Genomic DNA, 22,435 nt, shown 5'->3' with positions numbered 1-22,435 from the left:
GGCAGGGTTTGAACCCTGGGCCATCCATAAATCTGAACGACAGTCCAGCGCGCAAACCGCACGACCAGGCAGCCATCCGATGGTCAAAAGTTATAATGTTTCAAAGATTCATTTGCCGTAAATTTAAATTTAAATTTAATAAAAAAATAGTAGATTAGTTTTAGTATATTAAAACATTACAATATTGATCAAAACGTTTGGAAATGAAAATCTACACTTTTTTTTTACACTTTAAGTTTAGAAATTGAAATTCTACATCTTAATCTAGTCTATTTTAGTCTAAACTAGATCTAGAAATTCTAGATCTAGACTCTAAAATAATTTTAATTAGAATATAAATCAAGATCTAGATATACTGTAATAAAAATCTAGATCTAGTTTAAAAAATCTAGATTAGATCTAAATCAAGATATCATTCCTTTTTTAAACGCGAGTCACATAACGAGGCTTAATAAACATTACTATACCGAGTTCTTTTTTCATTTCATTTGAAGAATTAATTCCATATAACGTCAGAGGGAAAAAAAAACACTACGTCACACGGCCTAGCTAGATTAAAAATCGCCTTCATCTATAAGAGCCATTTATCGAGTGTTCATAGACTTTGGTGCACCGAGTGCGTTCTTTAAGCATTTCATTTAAAGAATTCATTCCATATGACGTCAAAGGAAAAAAAACACTACGTCACACGGCCTAGCTAGAATAAAAATCGCCTTCATCATTACGAGCCTTTTATCGAGTGTTCATAGACTTTGGTGCACCGAGTGCGTTCTTTTAGCATTTCATTTAAAGAATTCATTCCATATGACGTCAAAGGAAAAAAAAACACTACGTCACAAGGCCTAGCTAGACTAAAAATCACCTTTATCAACACGAGCCATTTCTCGAGTGTTCATAGACATTGGTGCACCGAGTGCGTTCTTTTAGCATTTCATTTAAAGAATTCAATATCAGGTGACCGAGCCTCGCTCGGATGAATAATTTGTTAAGGAAGGATATATACCCGAAGTGATTTTGAGAATATTTTTGTACCAGGTGGCCGAACCTCGCTCTGTTAAATAATTTCGGAAGGTTATATACCCGAAGTCATTTTGGGAATATTCTTGTAATTACGAAAATGAACGATCGGATAAAGACTACTAATCTGAAGAGTTGTTTTAGTGTTCTGTTAGTTCTAATTGTAGGCCTAATTGTACATGTCGATTAAATTTAAAGTCTTTTAAGTCCTCCTACAGTCTAGACAAACTACAGCTCACGTCCGTCTTATAGTTTTACAATCCATCTTTTGAGTAAAACTATTGTAGGCCTACTATTATTGGCTTGGAAGAAAGTCTTTGCAATGTAACTTCTCTACGTTATAGGGTAAAACATGCACTTAGTGACAAAGTAAAATGGCGCATTTTTTCCTATTAGACTTAAATCATGGCATTAGTTTTCTAAAGAAACGTTTCCGTGGGGCACATCTGTTACGCCAAACAATATGCTCGTTACCCATACGGGTTACGTGCCCTGCCCAGCCTGACTGTCGGACTATAGGAAGTTCATACCGGCTTTTGCCATCCATCCATCCTAGTGGTGCTATGGCCTGCTTTTACACATCCATACATTCAGATCTCTCCTGGCCCTAACTCCAAGCTTTTTACCGAGGTTTATAGTTAAATCAAAAGAGGCTGCAGTGTACGCAAACTCGTTGACCGCTAGATGGATATCATGTTTAGTGTGAGCAAGTAAGACGTAGAGAAGCTGTGTTATGACCATTTCCTTTGTTTTGGTACAGGAGAGGTAGACACTGAAGCATGAACACATGGTAATAATTCACCAGCAAAATAATAATAATAATAAGGCTTGTCTTAGAGTCCGAAAATTAATGAGGATTGCAGCTGTGACCTACATATCTTGCCCATCCAGGGCAAGCATAACCATTGTCCGCGATGCTCGATTAAGATTTTCTTTTAGCGTCTGCGTCTGTCCTCGGCAGCAAATTTTCTTTTGGTCTCAAATGTGTATCCGCGGCCTTTGTATAGAGGGAATTCTTTAAGTCCGACAGTTACGCTGGACAGAGCAGTATCCTGTATGGGAGACGAATCTCAGACGAACGCATGCCAAAGGCAGTCTTTTTTGGTGAGCTAAAAAGTGGTCGACGTAACACCGAAACCCTTAAAAGACCAGCTTATGGCGCAAACTTGACTTAGCTGACATAGAAGAGAGCACCTGATTGCATGGGGCCTCAGGACAGCTGGAGGTCACCAGCAAAATAAACAACAAAGTAAAAGGTATCTACACCGCTCTACACAATTAAAGTGTAAACAACTTATTAAGCACTTAAAACACAATAACTAATCATATATCGGCACATTTAATTTCATTACTTTTCTTTCATAGTTCTATAATAAATCAATCTACAGTAAGATGGTGCGCAAATGTTTAATTAGGTCTATTGATTCTTTAAAACTCGTTCTTGTTTGCAAAGAAATATTTTAGTGTACTGCACTGCTGTAAGCCTAGTGACGTAAGCAGCGTTTTTCCCGTTTACGTCATGGAAAATTTTCATTCATAAAACATTCTAGCCAAAATTAATTTTTCGATAATGAGGCATTTTCAAACTGATATAACGGTCGACCTCGAGTTTTCCCGATGTGGCCAATGAGTTGAGAATTTTTTTCTCACTAATATGCACATACCTTAAAATTTTAAAGAAAATCGTTAGAGCCGTTTTCGAAATAAAATTTATATATATATATAAATATAAATATATATACATACATACATACAAGAATTGCTCGCTTAAGAGTATAGGATTCCATGTGACGTCAAAGGAAAAAAAAACACTACGTCAAACGGCTTAGTTAGACTAAAATATGTTTTCATTAATACAAGCAATTTTTTCGAGGGTTAATAGACATTGGTGCACCGAGTGCGTTCTTTTAACATTACATTTAAAGAGTCCATTCATATGACGTCAAAGAAAAAAAATTCCATTACCTCACAATAGGCTAGTACCGGTACCATAAAAAAAATGTCTTTATTTACACGAGATATTTAACGAGGGTTCATAGACATTGGTGCACTGAGTTCTAATAGATATTATTTAAAAAGGATCAAAGCCACATTGTTTTTGCGTTTTGTCTGTCAGTCGGTCTGTCCGTTATCTTGATATAAAAAAAACAACTAAAAGTTATTAAAAATTGATTAACCTTTATTCTACGTTTCAAAACATCGCAATAATTTTTAGGTATGAACACAATTGAAAAGTTTATATAATAGATTGTTCCGGATGTTTGTATAAATAGTAAAAGAAAAAGAGAATTTCAGATAAATGTAATACCGTTAATTAAATTTTTTGGATGGTCTCGTATAAAAATTAGATGTACTACAGCCACGTGGAGAGATTTTCATACCTTACTTTGGTGTTTGGATTCTGTTTTCCTTAAAAATCGGAACATAATATTAACGATAATTAGATTTTTTAATGTTTTAGGTAGAAAGTTAAATGTACTGTAAGAGAGTAGTGAGTTAAAATATTTTTAATAAAAATCCGTAAAAACATTATTTCGTAAATGAGAAGATTATTTGTTTATTAATTAGAAGAGGGAGTTCAAACAATTATTTGGCGTTAGTAGATTTTTAAATAAATTCGGAAATTTCTGGCGACGATTTGTAAGAAACAAAATCCGGAACTTTCTTTATCGATTACAAAACTTCTATGTTATGTTTTACAAGAAAATTAAATGTCTAAAAAGTAATTTTCAGTAATCAATTCTAGTAAATTACTTTTTTTAAAAGCCTTATGCGATTTCAAACAATCATTAGGCATGATTCATGTTTTATAAAACAATATCCGGAACATTTTTACACTTAATGAAATATAAGTCAGTATAGAGATTATGATTTAGCATTAATATGCTATTTACATAAAAAACGGAACAACATATTATTGATAATGTGTTTTTGCAACGTTTAAGCATGGAAATTGAATGTAATATAAGTTAGAAGAGCAAACAAACATTTGTTGGCGTTGATTAGTTTTGCACAAAAAAATCCGGAACAATCAATTTTAGATACTTAAAACTATTGAGATGTTATGGGAGGAACATTAAAGGGTAAATCAGATTTTCAATAGCTTTTAGAGTTCTAGTTTTTTAAATCTAATCGTGACGGACAGACCGACCAACAGACAAAACGCACAAAAATAAGCTTCTTTTATTCGGATGGGGGCACTAAACAAAAAATAAATAAAATCTGATTTTTAAAAAAAGTTTAAGGAATTGGTTTAGCACCTGATCATGTTGCGACGTTACGCTACTGCACGAAAATCGCTGCATAAAAAGTCCATTTAAAAAAATGTGCGTGATATTTACATACAAAGTGCATTATTAGCCTTTATAAACAAACAGAAATGTTTTCTTTTAATTTTAGCTGCTAGTTGACCAGAAAAAACGTCTTTAACTATTATTTGTATTTGTTGTAAACATTTCCTGTACATTTTAAAAATATATTTGACTTAGTGATACTGAAAATACACAAAAATTGTCCATCTTTGTTAGCATATTGTAACATTGCCTCCCTTACATTTACGTAATTGTTTTAGAATTGGTGTATTTTTATGAAAAAATCGCTTGCATAATTAATTTTATAAATTAAACGGTTTGCTTTTAGAAAACCAAAAGTAGCCGTTGCACCTAAACTTTTCAAGCCGGATTTAATGATGAAATAATATTTTTCATATCTCTTCTAGTTTTCGAGATCTGAGTGTGACAGACGGACAGACGGACAGACGGACATTTTGCACAAACCTAATAGCGGCTTTTTCCCCTTACGGGGGCCGCTAAAAATGCTATTTAACTTTAGTTATGCCAATATTAGAATATGCATTCTCTGTTTGGGATCCCTCAACTCAAAAAAGATTTAGAACGAACGAGTATTCCTATTTCATTTGAGTAACACCATTAGTAAAATCACTAAACTTACAGACACTTCAGGACAGAAGAATAAAAAGCAAAGTAGCTATAATACATAAAACACTAAACCAGAACTTACAAACAGAAAAATAAAACCTAATGAAATAGGCCTACTCAGAAAGACACAAAGATAGAGGCATGCTTCTCATCCCGTATGCTAGAACAAATTCGTACATGTGCACCTTCTTCCCTAGTGCCATTAGAGAATGGAATGGGTTGCCTAAATCAGCCAGAAAACCAAAGACTTAGTAGAGTTTAAGTCATTAATTAACATGCATGACTAGATTGGCACATGAAATGCCTAGGACGTAATTATCCTCTTTTTTTTTTTGAAGTAACCAGCGGCGTAGTAGAGATTAAGTCTCTACTATAAGGGAACTATTACAACACATGGATTCGTGATTATCTTCTCTTTTGAAGGAACGTCTGTCATTTTCAAGATAAGACGAAATCAGATACAAATATTGTGACATCCTCTCATTTCTCTTGAAATAAAAAACTGTCTTTGAGCCCGAAGACTAAAGAGGAGTGCAGTATTTCATGTGTCTACGCGCTCCAAGCTGTGACCTACATATTTTGCCAATCTTTATAGAAAATGATGTAAATAATCAGGGGTGCGTGGCTTTCTAAATCATTCTTTCGGAGTTATACTGAAATAAAATGAAGCGACGTCTGCATGAGGGAATCTACATCAAGTTCCGCTTCAACAGCAAACTTTCGCGCATTGCCAACTAAAAAATGGAAGTGATGATTGCGAATGATTGCTCCCTTCAGGCACAAGCCAAACAGAAAGCTTCAATTTAAGCCGCCAGTGAATTTGCTGAGACTTCTTCCTCGTTTGATCTGTTTACTAATCTCAATAAGTTCCCAAACTGAACTAACTCAGCTCCATAAATCAATATGAATGGCCACCTCCTTAATGTTGGTGAACATTTCACGTACCTTGGCAGCACTGTGCCCCACAATGCATCACTGTTTAGACAACCTTCCGGCTCAACATCTCTTTAGGTCACCTAAAAATAACATATACAAGAAAATTCACCAGCGACTCTTCTATCTCAGAAAGCTAAGAAAATTTAACATAGACAAAACAATAATCAAATTTTTCTACACAGCAACTTTCAGCAGTCTAATCAACTTTGCCATCACCTGCTGGTATGGTAATGCTTCACTGGCACAAAGACATAGGCTTAATAGACTAATTAAAAAAGCATCGTATATCACTCAAATACAGCTACCATCTCTTGAAGATCTTTTTCAAGAAAGATGCATTTCCGAAACACTAAAGACAACGTGCACCCATTAAACCACTGTTACATAAGATCTGAACGAAGTGGTCGTCTCCTTTCCATTAGGACTAAAAACAGAAAGATTTAAAAACTCCTTTATCCCACTTTCGGTCAGAGTGTTACAAGATCAGCTGTCGTCATCGAGAAGTACATAGAAGTCAAACTCATAAAGCGCTGGTTGTGAATGTGTATGTGTTTCGTGTGTGAATGTTGTTCCAATTTTTTCATCTATATTGTTCTTGGAAAGTAGTTACGCTGAGGTTGTCAATTGTAGTCAAACTGAATTTCCATTTGATTGGATCAATAAAATTATCTTATCTTATCTGATAAGAGTCTGGCGGAATAGGTCTCTTCGCCTACCTACACAAAAATCCTTGTCTATAAAGTAAAGCAGTGGTTCTCAGCACAATATTTTGTTATAGCTCTATAGGATGCATCTAAGGCTCCCCGAACGCTTCCATCAAAGGTGCCTTCGCTCAATAATGAGCATACGCTGGCAAGACTACCTTGCAAATTAACAAAAGTTCTGCTGAAGACCGTTGTGGACAGTGTAGATGCAGTTGGGCTTGATACGACACCTATCCCGCATGGGGGAAGAAAGCATGAGCGAGCTTTATGGAGGGCGGCGTACCCTCCCCATCGGAACGCTACAAAAATCGAATCAGTCGAGATTTCGCCTTCACTGGCATAGATGAAAGCCGATGGCCTCTGAAAGATACAGTTTTTTTGCAGCCCAAAGAAAAGAGCCCTTGCCAAAGACCGGCGCAGAAGACGAAAATGTTTTCACCTTGACCTTGTTATACTTGTAAACAAGTATACACTTTGAATGAAGTAACTGAAACAAACCATCACGGATTTGATGGCATAATTGGTTAAACGATGAAACTATCGTTTTGTGTTCTGACATTACTATATTAATAATTTATAGTTTACTTTAAGAATGCAAAGTTGGAAATTCTGATCTGATTAAAAATATTTTTTTAAAAACGTACCAAACAGGGTCAATGTTTATAATTCCTTATCAAAATTTATTTTAAATTTTGTGTTGTTTTTTAAATTCTTGATTCTTTGAATATTAATTGTTCATTAACATTCATTTGAAGTAGAAAGTACACTAAGGATTGAACGCTAAAAGCACGAGATAGCGCTAAACAAAAACAATTGGTAAAAATATTTCAAATCGCACAGATTTGTCGTTCTAGAATCTAGATGTATTAAAAATTTAAGTTAAATGACTGAACCAAACGGATAAAATTATATTCAATATAAGTTTGTTTTTTTAAAGCATTTCTTATATTCAGACATGTTGAAACTTAAAATACTGCAGATTCAAATAATTCTTTTGAACAAAAAAAAATATATTAAATTCTTTATTCTGTAATTATTAACAAATAAAACCATCATTTTTTTTAAAATCTATCTTGACTTCTTGGAAGATGATTTTCAGAATGTTTCGTTGGAAGAAGTTGTTATTGTGGTAGAAAGATTCGTCAGCCCTTTTAATCAACCACCGGTGCCTCACAGTCATCACATCACTCCAACTGGACAGGAAAGTTGCTCGGGATAGCTGCGGAATGACCACAAAAATGATTCACTGAATAGTTGATTACTTTAAATGATAATAAGTAAACGAATTGTGTTGCTTACGTCTGGCACCAAGAACAATATGACAACAATCAGACAAAAAAAATGTCATTCTTTGAAGGTCACATAGACAACCATAGACAATACATTGTAAAATGTAGCGGTCTCCATGCTCCAGGTGCTGAAGACACAAGACAACGGCTTTGTATGCATTAGACCTGACAGAATATGCAGGTCGAAACTAAATTTGCGTAGTTTTGTGAAACACTTCACTCAATTTTAATCTTCAGAATCAAAGACAATGTCATGAATTATTTATTTATGTATTATTATCATCTTGGATTGATGATGTGGAAGCAGATCTGCAACAGCTTGGGGTTAGGGCGTGGAGACGAAAGGCCCAGGAGAGATCTGAATGGAGGGATGTGTTGAAGCAGGCCAGAGCCCTCCATGGGCTGTAGCGCCACTGGGATGGATGGATTATCATCATTGTTTTGCAATAGGCCCCTATATTTTAGGCAAAAAAAAACAAAACAAAAAACAAGCCTCAGAACACCAGGTGTTGGCTAAATACGCCGTGTTACACGTCTGACTTATTGCCTATATTTGTTGGAGAATCATTTAAAATATTGGCCTACTTTTGGTACCGATGTCATTAACGTGAATTCAACTTTTTAATTAGCTTTTTTTAAAAATAATTCTGTGCACTTTTTAACACTGGAGAACCAGATGACCTAAACTCTTACTTTTGAAGCACAAAATACTTTTATTTAAAAAGAAATGAATAACTAGCTAATGTTAATTTTCATTTTCAACAGTTTAGGCTCAAGATCGGACAGCACGGAGACAGAGACAGAGCGTGCTGATACGAACTTCGCCGAGAGCAAAAGAAACGAAGTGGTCTTAGTCAAGAGAAAGAAAAAGAAAGATGCCCTATCAGTTCGCCCTAAAAACGAATCCTTTAACGAATAGTGGCAAACTTTGACGCTCCAGAATTGGCTTGATAAATCACACCAGATTCTTCCCCGTCTCAAGAAGAAAAAAAAAACAACAACAGTGATTCATCTGGACCTATCCATAGACCATTGTGTTCCGAGACCGAAGAAGCTATATAGGTTAAGTATAGTACTGTAAATACATTATATGATAACATTTTAGAAACAAAAATAGCATCAATGTAGGCCTACTTTATAATTAAAGAAACACAAACTGACCCAACGAGGAAAAACATTCCGCCTTTTCCGAGAGTTTTGTTTGCTGTTTGATCTTCATGTTTTCATAAACTCTTCTCATTTGTGGAGAACTTTCCGGAACAACCTTGACGTATTTGTAAACAACAAGTTCATTGTCAACTAAGAAACAAAAAAACTTAAATAGCTCTGAATTAAAATATGGCATTGAAACAAGAAAAACATTTTTTTTTAAAAATACTCTGAAAAAACAAAGCTATACGAAGTGTAAATGTATTTGGATCAGTCATGTAATTAAATTTGAAATAGATCTAGACCAAGGAAAATAAATCTGTGCGATTAAAAATAATTTTACCAATTGTTTTTGTTTAGCACTATTTCATGCATTTAGCTTTCTCAATACGCTATGATCCTTTCACTTATCTGGACAAGATGGGAAAATGGTTTTTGGGGGGAGGGGAGAAAGAAAGGGATTTTAAAATAATCACTTTTTAAAAGCATTTATTAAAAAAAGGTGAGGGGGGGGCGATCTGAATTCCAACACATGGCTCAAGTCTCCTCGAGCCTACATACTAACCACTGTGCTAGTGAGCGTGATGAGGTTGTGAGGTATAGTTATCTATTGGTTGTTTCAAAGGGCGACGACATATAAAGGGGACTAATTCAGCTTATACCACCACTTCAGTCAAGTACAACTTCGTTCCCTTATTCAAGATACCAAACAATATTATTAATTACCAAAAGCTAATAAACTAATTGGCTCATTTGTTTTTATTGATTCCCGTGTTTTCAGCAGGTAAAAGAAATAATTGTGCAAAATTATAGCTTGATCCGAGATTAGGTGTCGGGGAAATAATTGTACAAGCTTTTTACCAGACAGACAGACAGACAAAGTGAGTTAATATAACCTTTGTAAAAATAAAATAGGTGAAGTTTTTAATAGCACATAGCTTTCCTCCATTTTCATGTCTTAAATTGCGACTGGCTGCGTATGATCCCTTCTGAGCTGTTTCTTTTAATGAATGTCTTAATTGCGCTCACCTGGACAGAGATCTGTCTTAGTCAAGCTTATGAAAAGGTCAGAGGTCGGAAATGTTTTCTGAAAGGATGAGTTAATTCTATTGAAAAGATGATCCATCAAGAGACGATTCCAAATGTGCCCAGGGTACGCCCAGGGACGGATTTAGAATTAACTCTTTCTCTCTCCGTAATTATTTACCACATTCTGGTGGAATCTACGCTGGTAGCGTCAGTTAGGAGAGAAAGAATTAATAAGATCCTCATCTAGTAGAGTTATGGGGCCTATTAATGTAAGTACTCCTTTCAGACATTGCGATGATGTAAAGGTCTTTTGTTTCTGTTGCTAACGGTTAATGAGGGTGTCTTGTGGCCAGCACAACGAACAACCGACCGTACTTTCCCCCAACTAATTTCAGGTATCCATTGGTGATGGGTGGTGGACTCATGGTATCCCTAAAATTCCCGAAATTCAAATTGAACCCTCGGTTCGGAAGCCAAGCGCTTTACAACTTAGCCACCAAACTCAAAATTAGGTCTCTTTACTAATCTAGATATTATATTTCAGTGCCAAATACCTAGAGGGCTAAAGTGATATACATTTTTAACTTAAAATCATTATTATTCATAAAAAAAAACTCGGAGGGTTTTGTTGTTTTTTTTTTTGGTGGGGAAAGTGGAAGCACTGAGCCTTAACTTGCAATTTAATAGGCCTATATATTGCCTATAGGTAAACCCTGAATTCGATGTACACTCATTCTTAATTAAATCACTCTCAGGTAATCAGAACCTTCATTTTTTTTAATGATCATTACATCATAGGCCAACATCATCAACAATTTATCTTACTGACTAGCCATGATAATGACTAAAACGTTTCAATGTATGGGCAATTTATCTGACCATTGGTCACTGCCAAACCTGTATGTCCACTTGCTCCAAGACTTGCCTCTTGCCTTGGGACACGGCACCTCCTGCTTCTATACAAGACGCCACTTGGTCGGTCAGACGTTGGAGATCATGTGACAAAAGCTGATCTGTAGAGCAGACACGTAATGAGATCAAATATTTTATCACTTGAAATCAGCATGAGATAGGTCTATTTTATTATAAGCTCTAATATGCATTTAAAAACAAGCAAATAAAAAAAAAACTTTCTTAATAACAAAGTTCATTTTTTGACCACGAAATCACTGCCATATCTCTCAACACTGCAATGTTTAACTCCCTTTTTCTATATAAAACACAATTATTTAATTACCACTAATTGATAACGTAATTTTTAAATTGATTCATATATTGCCATGGATTATGAATAATTGTACAAGGTTTCAATTTGATCCGAGACTGGGAAAAGCGAGAAAAAACATATACAAATTTTGTACCAGACAGACAGTCGTGGCGATTTAATATAAGCTTTGTAAAAAAAAAGGCTTAGCCTGCTTAGAGCATGTATTAGAAGATTACAGGTCATTAAAAAAAATAGACAGCCTAATGGCCTATCTAAATCTATATGAGAGTATGTATGTTGAACATATATGTTGCCTCAGGCATTCCCATGGGACATTACTTAATTACACATCTCTTGCATCATAAAGGAGGTAACTCTTAAATTTATGTTATGCGAGAAATATAGAATTATTTTTTTTAAAATTAATCCTTTCTTTATGTTCAAATAATATGGATGAAACAGGTCTATATCACACATATGTCATAAAAAATAACATAATTTAAAGTGTCAATAAAAAAAAATAGTGTCTTACCTTTGTATTGCAGGCGACAAGAGGAATACTAGGCTACTTCTACTTAATGATAAGAATAATACAGGGGAATTTTTACTTTCCCTGATTAATAATGATGCTATATCGGGATTTAAAGAGAGATAAGCTCTTTTAATGGATTCAATAACTAATGAAGAGATTCAAGCGATCAATAAGATGGAAAGTTGTAAAAATATTGTTTTTTTTCCTATGGCAAAAGTGTGAGTTAATCATAGAAAGTCGCTTTTATGTAAAAACAGATCATATAACTAACATGCTACCTTTTCTATATGTCATTTGATAATAATTAAGGATAATACCACCGTGAGGGAGCAATTACAGCACAATTCACTGTAGAAAGACAAAATAATGAGGTTTGGAGTAGGCCTAGGGCCCTAGATCTATCTATATTTAATTTGATTTGTAATCAAATTACTTTAAATCTATGTAAGGATCAGAGGGTGAGTGAAATATTAGATCTAGAAGTGTTGAGTAATAAACTTTTGAAAGACTTTCCTCCTGGTTTCTTGATAGAAAATCTCTCTCTCTCTCTCTGTTGTGCGTGTGTGTGTGTGTGTGATAGGGAGGCTATTCAGATAATTAAATGTTAACTTATGCTATCATTAACAATTGAATAAAACTGTTAAAATCATTGATCGTAAAAATAAACACTTTTATGTGAAAACTGTTGAACATAGACAATGACAGATCTAGTTCTGTTTCCATCAATTATTTGTCAGTAGATAGTAGATATGTAAAACTGTTGAACATAGACAATGACAGATCTAGTTCTGTTTCCATCAATTATTTGTCAGTAGATAGTAGATATGTAATTTCTATTGTATCAATAGATGCAGTAGATCATAATTATTTGCTAAAACTTCTGACATTGCGAGTAGAGAAGCTAGAGACGAGGGTATAAATGTTTAAACTATTTGCATTTTTAAAGTTGTCTTTTTTTTCCATTAAAGTACTCTGGTCATAACTTGGTGCAATAGACCTCTGGGCACGGAAAGGGGGGGGGGGGGCAAAAGCAACGTATGAAAGAGTTTGTAAGACAGCAAATGATCACCGAGCAATGCTGTGTTGGTGGGTGTCTTCGTGAGTATTGGGGATGGTGTTAGGGGTGCAGGACACACTTACAGTCTTTATAGAATGGATCCAAAGGATTCTGTTTTGTGATTTGATTGACACACTCCAACAAACTGAGTTCCGCCACAGAGGTCTCTTGTTTTAATGTTTTGATCTGGGCCACGTCTAAGTTGACGTTACGCTTAGCCAACTGAAACAAGGACAATATATATTTATAATATATATATAAACTCAAATGTTCAAACCTTTCTCCCAGCACGTCAGAGTGTTTGAACAAGTTTGATAAATCAATGGTTGCCCCTCATTTAACGCTGTTAAACAGCACTACCAGAGATGTGGCATATACATATTTTAAAAATAATGAACGTAATACATAGAAATAATAAACTTTTAATTTGCAATTATTATAATCATTTTTTTTTAAATCTCATTTCTAATTTTGACAATAAAGTCAGTTTATATGAATTCTTTAATGTCAAATATGAATAGCTATTTTGTCACATAGAATTTATAGCTCAAGTTTCGTAAACTAATTTTCGTAACATGCATCTCTCTTATGGTATTGGAGATTTGTATACATGGGGGCAAATCCATAAATAGAAAGCTTTATGGTGTACAGAAACAAAGGAATTTTTTTTTTAAATGCTTTTTAAAAGTTATATTATTTTTATTTTCACTTTTTAGCGCTTGGGATCAAATTTTCTTAGCTCTTCCGTTTGTAAGTTTTCCTTATTTAACGAAATTGAAGCGTGCATGACATTGTTTAAGTTTAGCGTGAACATCTCAGCATGGCCAGTGCGCTATGGTTGAATTTCTTTTATGTACATGTGGGTGTAGGGGTTGTCTAGGAGAAGGATTTTGTGCTGCTTTTAGGCATCAACACACACTAGAATTAGTTAAGTACCTGCCTCATTGCAAAAGACCATCTCCAATTAAAATTGTAAATGCAAACCGTTTCAGTATTCTTCAGAATGAACTGGAGCAAAGCGGATTAGTTGAAGACAGTATTGCTTAATGTAACCTACTTGTTGTGCTTAGTTAAAATAACAAAGTTAACAGTAAGTATAACATTGAAGTCCTTACTCCACCAAGAATGTCTTGCGCCATCTTCAGCCTCTCGACGTAGATTGCGAGTCTTCTCTCGCAACGGTCCAAGGCGTCAAGTCGTCGTTTGGCAAAACTCTTCCAATACATGCCAACTCGGATGAGTTCAGGTGGGTTCCATGCCCTGACATTTTTCACTTCTTTCTCCCCGGCAAGCTAGAATAGCAAGTAAACGTCGATTCTTAATGCAACTGTGTAAACATATTTTAATACTTTTAAAAAAAGGGTACATTGAAAATCAAGAGAGTACAGCGTACTTTATTATTAACGAAATTTAGGATTAATCTAGCACAGATATGGTTAGGAGAAAAATAAAAGAGGTCCTCTAGTCACAGAGGCGTCACTAGGGTTGGTGACACACGGTGCGATTAGCTAATGGGTGTTACTTCTCCAATCACCTCTTTCCCCAATTTCCCAAATAATAGATCTACATATCACTGGCTGATTATTCGTATTGAAACAATAAAAAACGATAATTACCTACATCCATTGATTGTTACACGATTTCAAAATATACGCACAATCTAAATTCCTCCCCCAAAGTGATATTCACTTACATCTTGATCTAGATGTTGATAAATATTTTGTCCCTATGCTGTCCACATTAAAATTCTTGGGAAGTTTATTACTTTTTTTGTAGCATTGTTATTTTCTGACCAAATAGAAAAACCAGTTAGTCTACTGTTAATGAAATTCGAATAGTTTTGTTTTTGTATGAACCAGGCGACAAAAATTGTTTTCAGTGAGGGAGATTTATCACCTTACTCAGGGCCTGTTTTAAGCATGTGGAGGCCCCGGGGCAGAATAGTTGTGGAGGCCCATACACTTTTTTTCAAAACTTAAAAAAAAAAAAATAGCCTACAAATACATTAAAGCATGCCATATTATAAAAGAAAGAGAATAGGCCTACATGCAAATTAAATGTAATTTTCCTTTGTTTAAAAATTACGATTTTGTCTTAGTAACAAAAAAAAATGAAAATTTTTAGTATTTGCAAAATGTAGCTAATCCGTAGTATTTTACGAGCAAACTATAAGTCTGTGGTTCTCAACCTGTGGATCGCGAACCTCTTGGGGGGCGAATGAAAATTTTCTAGGGGTCGCCTAAGACCATTGGAAAATTGATTTTTGTCTAAAAAACGTGACATTGTGCAAAATTGTTTATGGGCAGCTACTATTTTTTTTTTAATTGTCATTCGAGATAAGATGTTGCAGATAACTGAATCAGAATCATTCCAAACTTGTTTAATTGCGCAGCATCAGCCATTAAACGGTGTGACCAAACAGGACGTTACGCCATTGCGGAATCAAATTTATTATTTCTATGGTGAAAATGTATGCACGTATTTGAAAATCAGATGTGTTTATAATTAGTAATAGGCCATCATTTTATAGTCCATGCTAGAAAAGGTAAAAATTTCATTATGGAACACCCCGTTAAAATAATAGTAAAGAAAAAAAGTAATGACTATTTTAGCCGATATGGCTTTACTTCAGTAATTAAAGCAGGAATTGACAAACCTCAATGCGTCATTTGAAACCACGCTCTGTTATCAGAATCAATGAATCCGAACAATCTGAAACATTATTTTAATATCGAACATCCGGGCTTTGACATTCAGTATTTGAAATTTTTCCGTCTGGGTCTTAGACAACCAACCAGCTTCCTCCAGAAGTCTTAAATATGGGCAATCTTTCCAATGGTCCCAGCATCTTGCCCATCTGCTTAGCAACGGTGCCATGTATTCGTTGGGGGTTCCATGTGAAGGCTTGTCTTGTGATGTTGGATGCAGACTTGTGTGTGGCTCCACTTCAGATATTTATCATCCAGCTTGAAGAAATCAAAGATTTTGCAAATGGATCACAATTACTGGTTTACGTGACGCTTACTATAAGCTATCCCGACAAGACCAACGTCTAATCTTTCGACTCAGGACCGGACACAACAGAATGCGACAACACATGTACCGGAAGCTCAACCAGTGAAATCTGCCCATGTGGAATATCACCAGAGAATGCTGACCACGTCCTCCAAAACTGCTCTCTTTACCAAGAGGCCCGTACAAGACACTGGCCCCAAAACACCCCAATAGAAAGAAAACTATATGGAGAGCTCCCTGATTTGGAAACCACTGTGCAGTTCATCTCATATATTGGTATAGTCATCTGAACACTCCAACATAACAATGAGAACGAAGAAGAAGAAGAAGAACTGGTTTACGTGAAGATGACGATTTTAAAGACGAGTTTCTCTATTGTTAGCTTCTTGAAAGGACTACAACAGCACGTGATGTATTTGACAAAACATTTACGTTTCTCAAAAATTGTAAAATATCTTACAAAAGTAATTATAGTGTCTTCAAAGAATCTGATCCAAGTATCTTTGGATGTTGGTCTGGATTCTCAACTTTTGGTACAGAATGAGTCACCAAAAATCTCCAAAACTCGATGAAGTAACTGGCACAAGAATGACAAGAAGTAATAAAAGAACAATGTTAGCGCTTTCAATGGTGTAAAAATTGTTTTAAACAGTCGAATGTTTTCAAAGCTTTGTAGTCAGTTCGATGCATCCAACACTATTCTGATATTTCACATTGAAGTGAGATTGATGTCAAGAAGCAAATTTGTAAAACATTGTATTTTATTATTCGTGATAAATCAAAAAAGTTTTAAATTAGAAAACTTTATAACGATGAAAGTGAACTACAGAAAATACTCTTTGACATCTTTGTCATCTTAAAATGAGATCATTTCCCAAAAAATATGTCTTTGCGAATCAGGATTTTCCAACTTGTTGAACACAGAAGTAGACTTGATGCTACCTAGCTCCGTAATGCTTTCGAGTTTCCACATCAATACAAAAGTGGAATATTTTGTTCACGCTACGTAAAAGTAAAATATAAAATTTCATTTATTTATAATTTAATCATAGGCAGAAATATTTAGTGGCAATTCATCTAAGATATTTTCATTATGATTACGATTTTATAACGATTGCAAAAATGATTTTTGCAGTTGGGGTCGCCCCATAGTGAGCAATTGTAAAAAGGGGTCGCGGAACTTAAAAGGTTGAGAACCGCTGCTATAAGTGGGCGCTTTTTAATCACGACAGTGTTGCCAACTGTAAGATTTAAAGTAGGCCTATCGGTAAAAATGCGAAAAAAAACAAACAACGCAGACTTCTCGTAATATGGATTTGTTTTTTTCTCTATTGTGGGGTCCCCAGAGTAGTAGCCCCTCCTGCCCTTTGTTAAATCCGGCTCTGACCTTACAACCTACATTCGGTGAAAAAACAGGGTCCAGGAAATTTTTATTGTGCAAGTCTCAAGTGTGGCCGGCTTTTCAAAGCGAAGAAAAAACTTAACAGCCATCTTCGAGTTCAAATTGATATTGAGATTGTATCATGCTTGTGCTCATCTTCGACCAGAAGGAGGATTAAGCTTATTATTATATGTTGTAGCCAGATGCCAGAGCCTAATTAAATATATAGTGAGAACTAGATTATATAACCTACTGCTTGGTTGATTTGATTGTGAGAACTGGGTAGTAGGACCTACTGCTTGGTTGATTTGATTGTGAAAACTAGGTAGTAGGACCTACTGCTGGGTTGATTTGATTGTGAGAACTAGGTAGTAGGACCTACTGCTGGGTTGATTTGATTGTGAGAACTAGGTAGTAGGACCAACTGCTGGGTTGATTTGATTGTGAGAACTAGGTAGTAGGACCTACTGCTGGGTTGATTTGATTGTGAGAACTAGGTAGTAGAACCTACTGCTGGGTTGATTTGATTGTGAGAACTAGGTAGTAGGACCTACTGCTGGGTTGATTTGATTGTGAGAACTAGGTAGTAGAACCTACTGCTTGGTTGATTCGATTGTGAGAACTAGGTAGTAGGACCTACTGCTGGGTTGATTTGATTGTGAGAACTAGGTAGTAGAACCTACTGCTGGGTTGATTTGATTGTGAGAACTAGGTAGTAGGACCTACTGCTGGGTTGATTTGATTGTGAGAACTAGGTAGTAGGACCTACTGCTGGGTTGATTTGATTGTGAGAACTAGGTAGTAGGACCTACTGCTGGGTTGATTTGATTGTGAGAACTAGGTAGTAGGACCTACTGCTGGGTTGATTTGATTGTGAGAACTAGGTAGTAGGACCTACTGCAGGGTTGATTTGATTGTGAGAACTAGGTAGTAGGACCTACTGCTGGGTTGATTTGATTGTGAGAACTAGGTAGTAGGACCTACTGCTGGGTTGATTTGATTGTAAGAACTAGGTAGTAGGACCTACTGCTGGGTTGATTTGATTGTGAGAACTAGGTAGTAGGACCTACTGCTTGGTTGATTCGATTGTGAGAACTAGGTAGTAGGACCTACTGCTGGGTTGATTTGATTGTGAGAATTAGGTAGTAGGACCTACTGCTGGGTTGATTTGATTGTGAGAACTAGGTAGTAGGACCTACTGCTGGGTTGATTTGATAAGGCTTCTAGTTTTAACCAATCAGTTTTATATTTCAGTCGACCGTGAAGCGTTATTTGGAAAATATAAATACTCAGATCTGTAATGTGAATACGTAATAATAATAATAATAATTTTATTTACAAAGCTCTGTTAACAAACAAAATGTAGGCTCAAGGCGCTGTAATAACATTACAAAAACAATAAAAAGACACAAAGATAAAGGCACATTCCCGGTCCCATATGCTAGGACAAATTTGTACAAATACTCCTTCTTCCCTAGTGCTATTAGAGCATGGAATGGATTGCCTGAGCTAGCCAGGAAAACCATTGACTTGGCAGAATTTAAGTCATTGGTTAATATGCATGACTAAATGCATGACGCGTAGGACGTAATCATCTTCTTTTTTTGAAGTAACGTCTGTATTATATAAGATAAGATAAGATAATAGATTAAATGACAATTAATCTAAAAAAGTTTTAAACAGATAGGTCTTAATGTTCTTCTTAAAAGTGGTGTAGCATGTTGTCTGTCTGTGAACGTATGTTTAAAGTCTATGTCTGTGGATACATTCTGATTGGACCCTTACCTCAAGTTCTCCTCTACATGAGACGAACAAGAAAACTGAAAAGTACAAGATGTAAGAGGTTAATTCTAAGCTCACTTCCTTTTCTCGCTCTTTCCTCTCTCTTTGTGTCATTTTCTCTCTCTACTCTCTCTCTCTCTACTCTCTCTCTTTGTGTCATTTTCTCTCTCTACTCTCTCTCTCTCTCTACTCTCTCTCTTTGTGTCATTTTCTCTCTCTACTCTCTCTATTCTCTCTCTCTTTGTGTCATTTTCTCTCTCTACTCTCTCTCTCTCTACTCTCTCTCTTTGTGTCATTTTCTCTCTCTACTCTCTCTATTCTCTCTCTCTTTGTGTCATTTTCTCTCTCTACTCTCTCTCTCTCTACTCTCTCTCTTTGTGTCATTTTCTCTCTCTACTCTCTCTCTCTCTACTCTCTCTCTTTGTGTCATTTTCTCTCTCTACTCTCTCTATTCTCTCTCTCTTTGTGTCATTTTCTCTCTCTACTCTCTCTCTCTCTACTCTCTCTATTCTCTCTCTCTTTGTGTCATTTTCTCTCTCTACTCTCTCTCTCTCTACTCTCTCTCTTTGTGTCATTTTCTCTCTCTACTCTCTCTATTCTCTCTCTCTTTGTGTCATTTTCTCTCTCTACTCTCTCTATTCTCTCTCTCTTTGTGTCATTTTCTCTCTCTACTCTCTCTATTCTCTCTCTCTTTGTGTCATTTTCTCTCTCTACTCTCTCTCTCTTCCCTCTCTCTTTGTGTCATTTTCTCTCTACTTTCTCTCAAAATTCAGTATTAAACTAGCACAAAAGTGGTAGTCAGAGAGGCGTCTCGAGGGTTGGTGGCACACGGTGCGATTAGCTAAAAAACTAAATTTTATTTCACCATTGCATTGCCTGTATTCTGCTTGAAATGACAAGCAGTATTTTAAAAATAAGCAGATTTTAAACAATGGACCTCATTCACCAGTCGTAAACAAACAACATTTAGCCACGTGGTTCTCTATCTCTTCTATACAAATTACGTAATACACACAAGCTGTCACGTGATACTGTTTTTTTTCCATTGTTTTATCAATATTATCACGTGGCTAAAATGTTGTTCGTTTACGATTGGTGAATGAGGTCCATTATACAGTGAAGAGAAATGAAAATTGTAAAAGTTCCAACGAACCTTCCTAACGCATAAAACAAAATGCAATCACGTGGCTAAATGTTGTTTGTTTACGATTGGCGAATGAGGTCCATTGTTAGTATGCGCAACAGTTTCATATGGCCTTCCAAAAGAGCGCATATAAATTTTATTAACTCTTTCTCTCCGTAATTATTTACCACATTCTGGTGGAATCAACGTTGGTATCTACAGTTAGGAGAGAAAGGAAAGAGTTAACGTAACGTACGTCACATCTAACCCGCAGGGGCTGCCGACAAGTTTCCGACATTTATTATTTTTGTTTAAGTTGATACTTGTCGCCACACTTTCATGGAGGACCTCAAAACAGTGGAAATCAGGTGGGAAGAGGCTTCAGACATTGCCAGTGACAGATCTTTCTGGAGACTCACTTGACGCCCAATGAGCTGCACTAAGTCTAGATCTAAGTAAGTTGATATTTTCAAAGAAACAAATAATAGACTTTTCAATGATGTTTGCAAATAAAACAAAATTATGCAACAAGTCATTACACGGACCTATACAACCAAAGGAGGACAAACTTTACAAAGTAGAGGGCAAAGAAATAAACTTTTAAAACAACGCTTAAAATGTCATTGACGAAACGTGGACACATCAAAGGATGTAAAACTCATTAACTACTGTCTCAATGTTTCTCAAACTTGTACTTGTGATGCGCCTCCCTCCATGACGAAAATAACTTTTGTTTGTGACTTCTTAGCCATGAAAGTCAGTGTTTCCCAAAGTGGGGTATGCGTACCCCAGGGGTACGGGAAGACTATGCTGTTTTTTTTTTTAAATACCCATTTATTATGTTCTGTTAATAAATTAAAATGTGTGTGTGTGGGGGGGGGGGGGGCGAGAGGTACTCAGCATAAAAAAAACATAGGTCAAAAGTTTGGGAACCACTGATCTAAGGGTTCTTCCTTTGTAAGCGTTCTCATCCAATGCCTGGCGGAGGGAGAACAAGACCTCAAAAAGGATGGCATGTCCCCCCTTTTGTGGGCGTTTTGTGATATCGGTAAGCGCTTTTGGAATGTCACCACGAAGGTCTTGAGTTCAAGTCTTACCTGCTGTCATTTCTCACCTACTAAAAGGAGGTTTTTATTTTTTTGCACACCGATTCTCGAATTAAAACTTTACACAATTATTTATTGTATCTAACAAAACATGAATCAATTAGTCGATTAATTATTGGTAATTAATTGTTGTGTTTTATATTGGATAAAGGAAATAACTTCTACATTACTGAGAGATATGACTGCAAGTGTGGAGTCCTTTCCCTTAAAAAAGAAGCTTTTTTTTAATAAAAAGGATTTTTTTAAATATCTTGTTTGTTTAAAGTTAGCAGCCTAAAATTATGAAATTGTATGTTAAGTTTCCATTGATTACTTACCCAAAGAAGTTAACCACAAACAAACTGAAGTGTACATCTCTGAGAACCTAAGGCCAAGGAATCGCAAATCTAGATAAAGGCCACCTCTTCTTTTTTGTCGCAGACGGTAGGTCCTAGTTATATACCCAGGCCCCATAACTACTCATCAACTAGTTAGGGGACGTAATGATGAATGTCTGTCATTTAATTCTCGCCATTGTAACGGATTGTCTCCCGTTTACTACCAAAATGACGAGGATCCACGCGAATTTATTGCGGTTAATGAAGTAATAATGTAAATGAAGTAGCCTACAGGTAAAACGTGTCCTTGACGTCAATCTAGCCAGGTGGCAGGAATTATAGCTTGAAATATTGTCACATATATTTCATTTTTATGCCATTTTTGGCTGGGTATTCATTATTCAATAAAAGGAAAATATGATTGTAGACCTGATGTGGCATCGTAAACTTACGATCTAGAAAGATAAATCAAAATTATATGTAAGCACATTAATGGCACTAACTATAAAATAAAGATGCTATTAAACATTAAAACAACCAAACTCAGATATATATATATAATAATAAAAAAATATATATTGAATAAGTATTATGTACGGGATCAGTTCAGGTTAAAGCAGAAACGATTGGTCCCGGTTAAACGCCACCTGTCCCAGTAAGCAGCCAGCTTTCTCCCTAAAATTTTTGTCGTCTGCTAGTCTTTCTTTCACGTTTCTCTCCCTTTGATCAAAAGACCTTTCGCTCTCCAAAGAATTCCACTAGAATGTGACTTAGGGACAACACCGACTCCATCCGAGACCGTTCGTATTGAAGGCCTCAATACTGACCAGCAGCGTCACAACCTGTGGGCAGT

At 35.7% G+C, this 22,435-nt stretch overlaps 1 protein-coding gene across 1 annotated transcript; it reads right to left on the bottom strand.

Moving 5' to 3' along the window:
* Positions 1 to 7,601: 7,601 nt before the first annotated feature.
* Positions 7,602 to 21,731, bottom strand: LOC129923205 (uncharacterized). The gene is made up of 7 exons (XM_056013233.1): positions 21,583 to 21,731; positions 19,040 to 19,074; positions 13,974 to 14,150; positions 12,942 to 13,080; positions 10,960 to 11,075; positions 9,046 to 9,148; positions 7,602 to 7,814 (listed from the first exon to the last, which is right to left on the bottom strand). Exons 1-7 carry the CDS (start codon positions 21,716 to 21,718, stop codon positions 7,780 to 7,782), a joined length of 741 nt encoding a protein of 246 aa, XP_055869208.1. The 5' UTR covers positions 21,719 to 21,731; the 3' UTR covers positions 7,602 to 7,779.
* Between the last annotated feature and the right edge of the window lie 704 nt (positions 21,732 to 22,435).

This window comes from Biomphalaria glabrata, chromosome 15 (assembly GCF_947242115.1).
Source record: "Biomphalaria glabrata chromosome 15, xgBioGlab47.1, whole genome shotgun sequence".
In the NCBI taxonomy this organism is placed as follows: domain Eukaryota; kingdom Metazoa; phylum Mollusca; class Gastropoda; family Planorbidae; genus Biomphalaria; species Biomphalaria glabrata.
This window is presented reverse-complemented; position numbering and strand designations above follow the sequence as displayed.

Excerpts from the sequence above, each read along its gene's own strand:
- LOC129923205 (XM_056013233.1), bottom strand. The coding sequence starts at position 21,718 with ATGGGGCCTGGGTATATAACTAGGACCTACCGTCTGCGACAAAAAAGA. Across the intron at positions 19,075-21,582 it reads TTTGTGGTTAACTTCTTTGG|TTTTCTTGTTCGTCTCATGT; the intron begins GTAAGTAATCAA and ends TGTACTTTTCAG. Across the intron at positions 9,149-10,959 it reads TGGAGCAAGTGGACATACAG|GTTGTTCCGGAAAGTTCTCC; the intron begins GTTTGGCAGTGA and ends AAATACGTCAAG.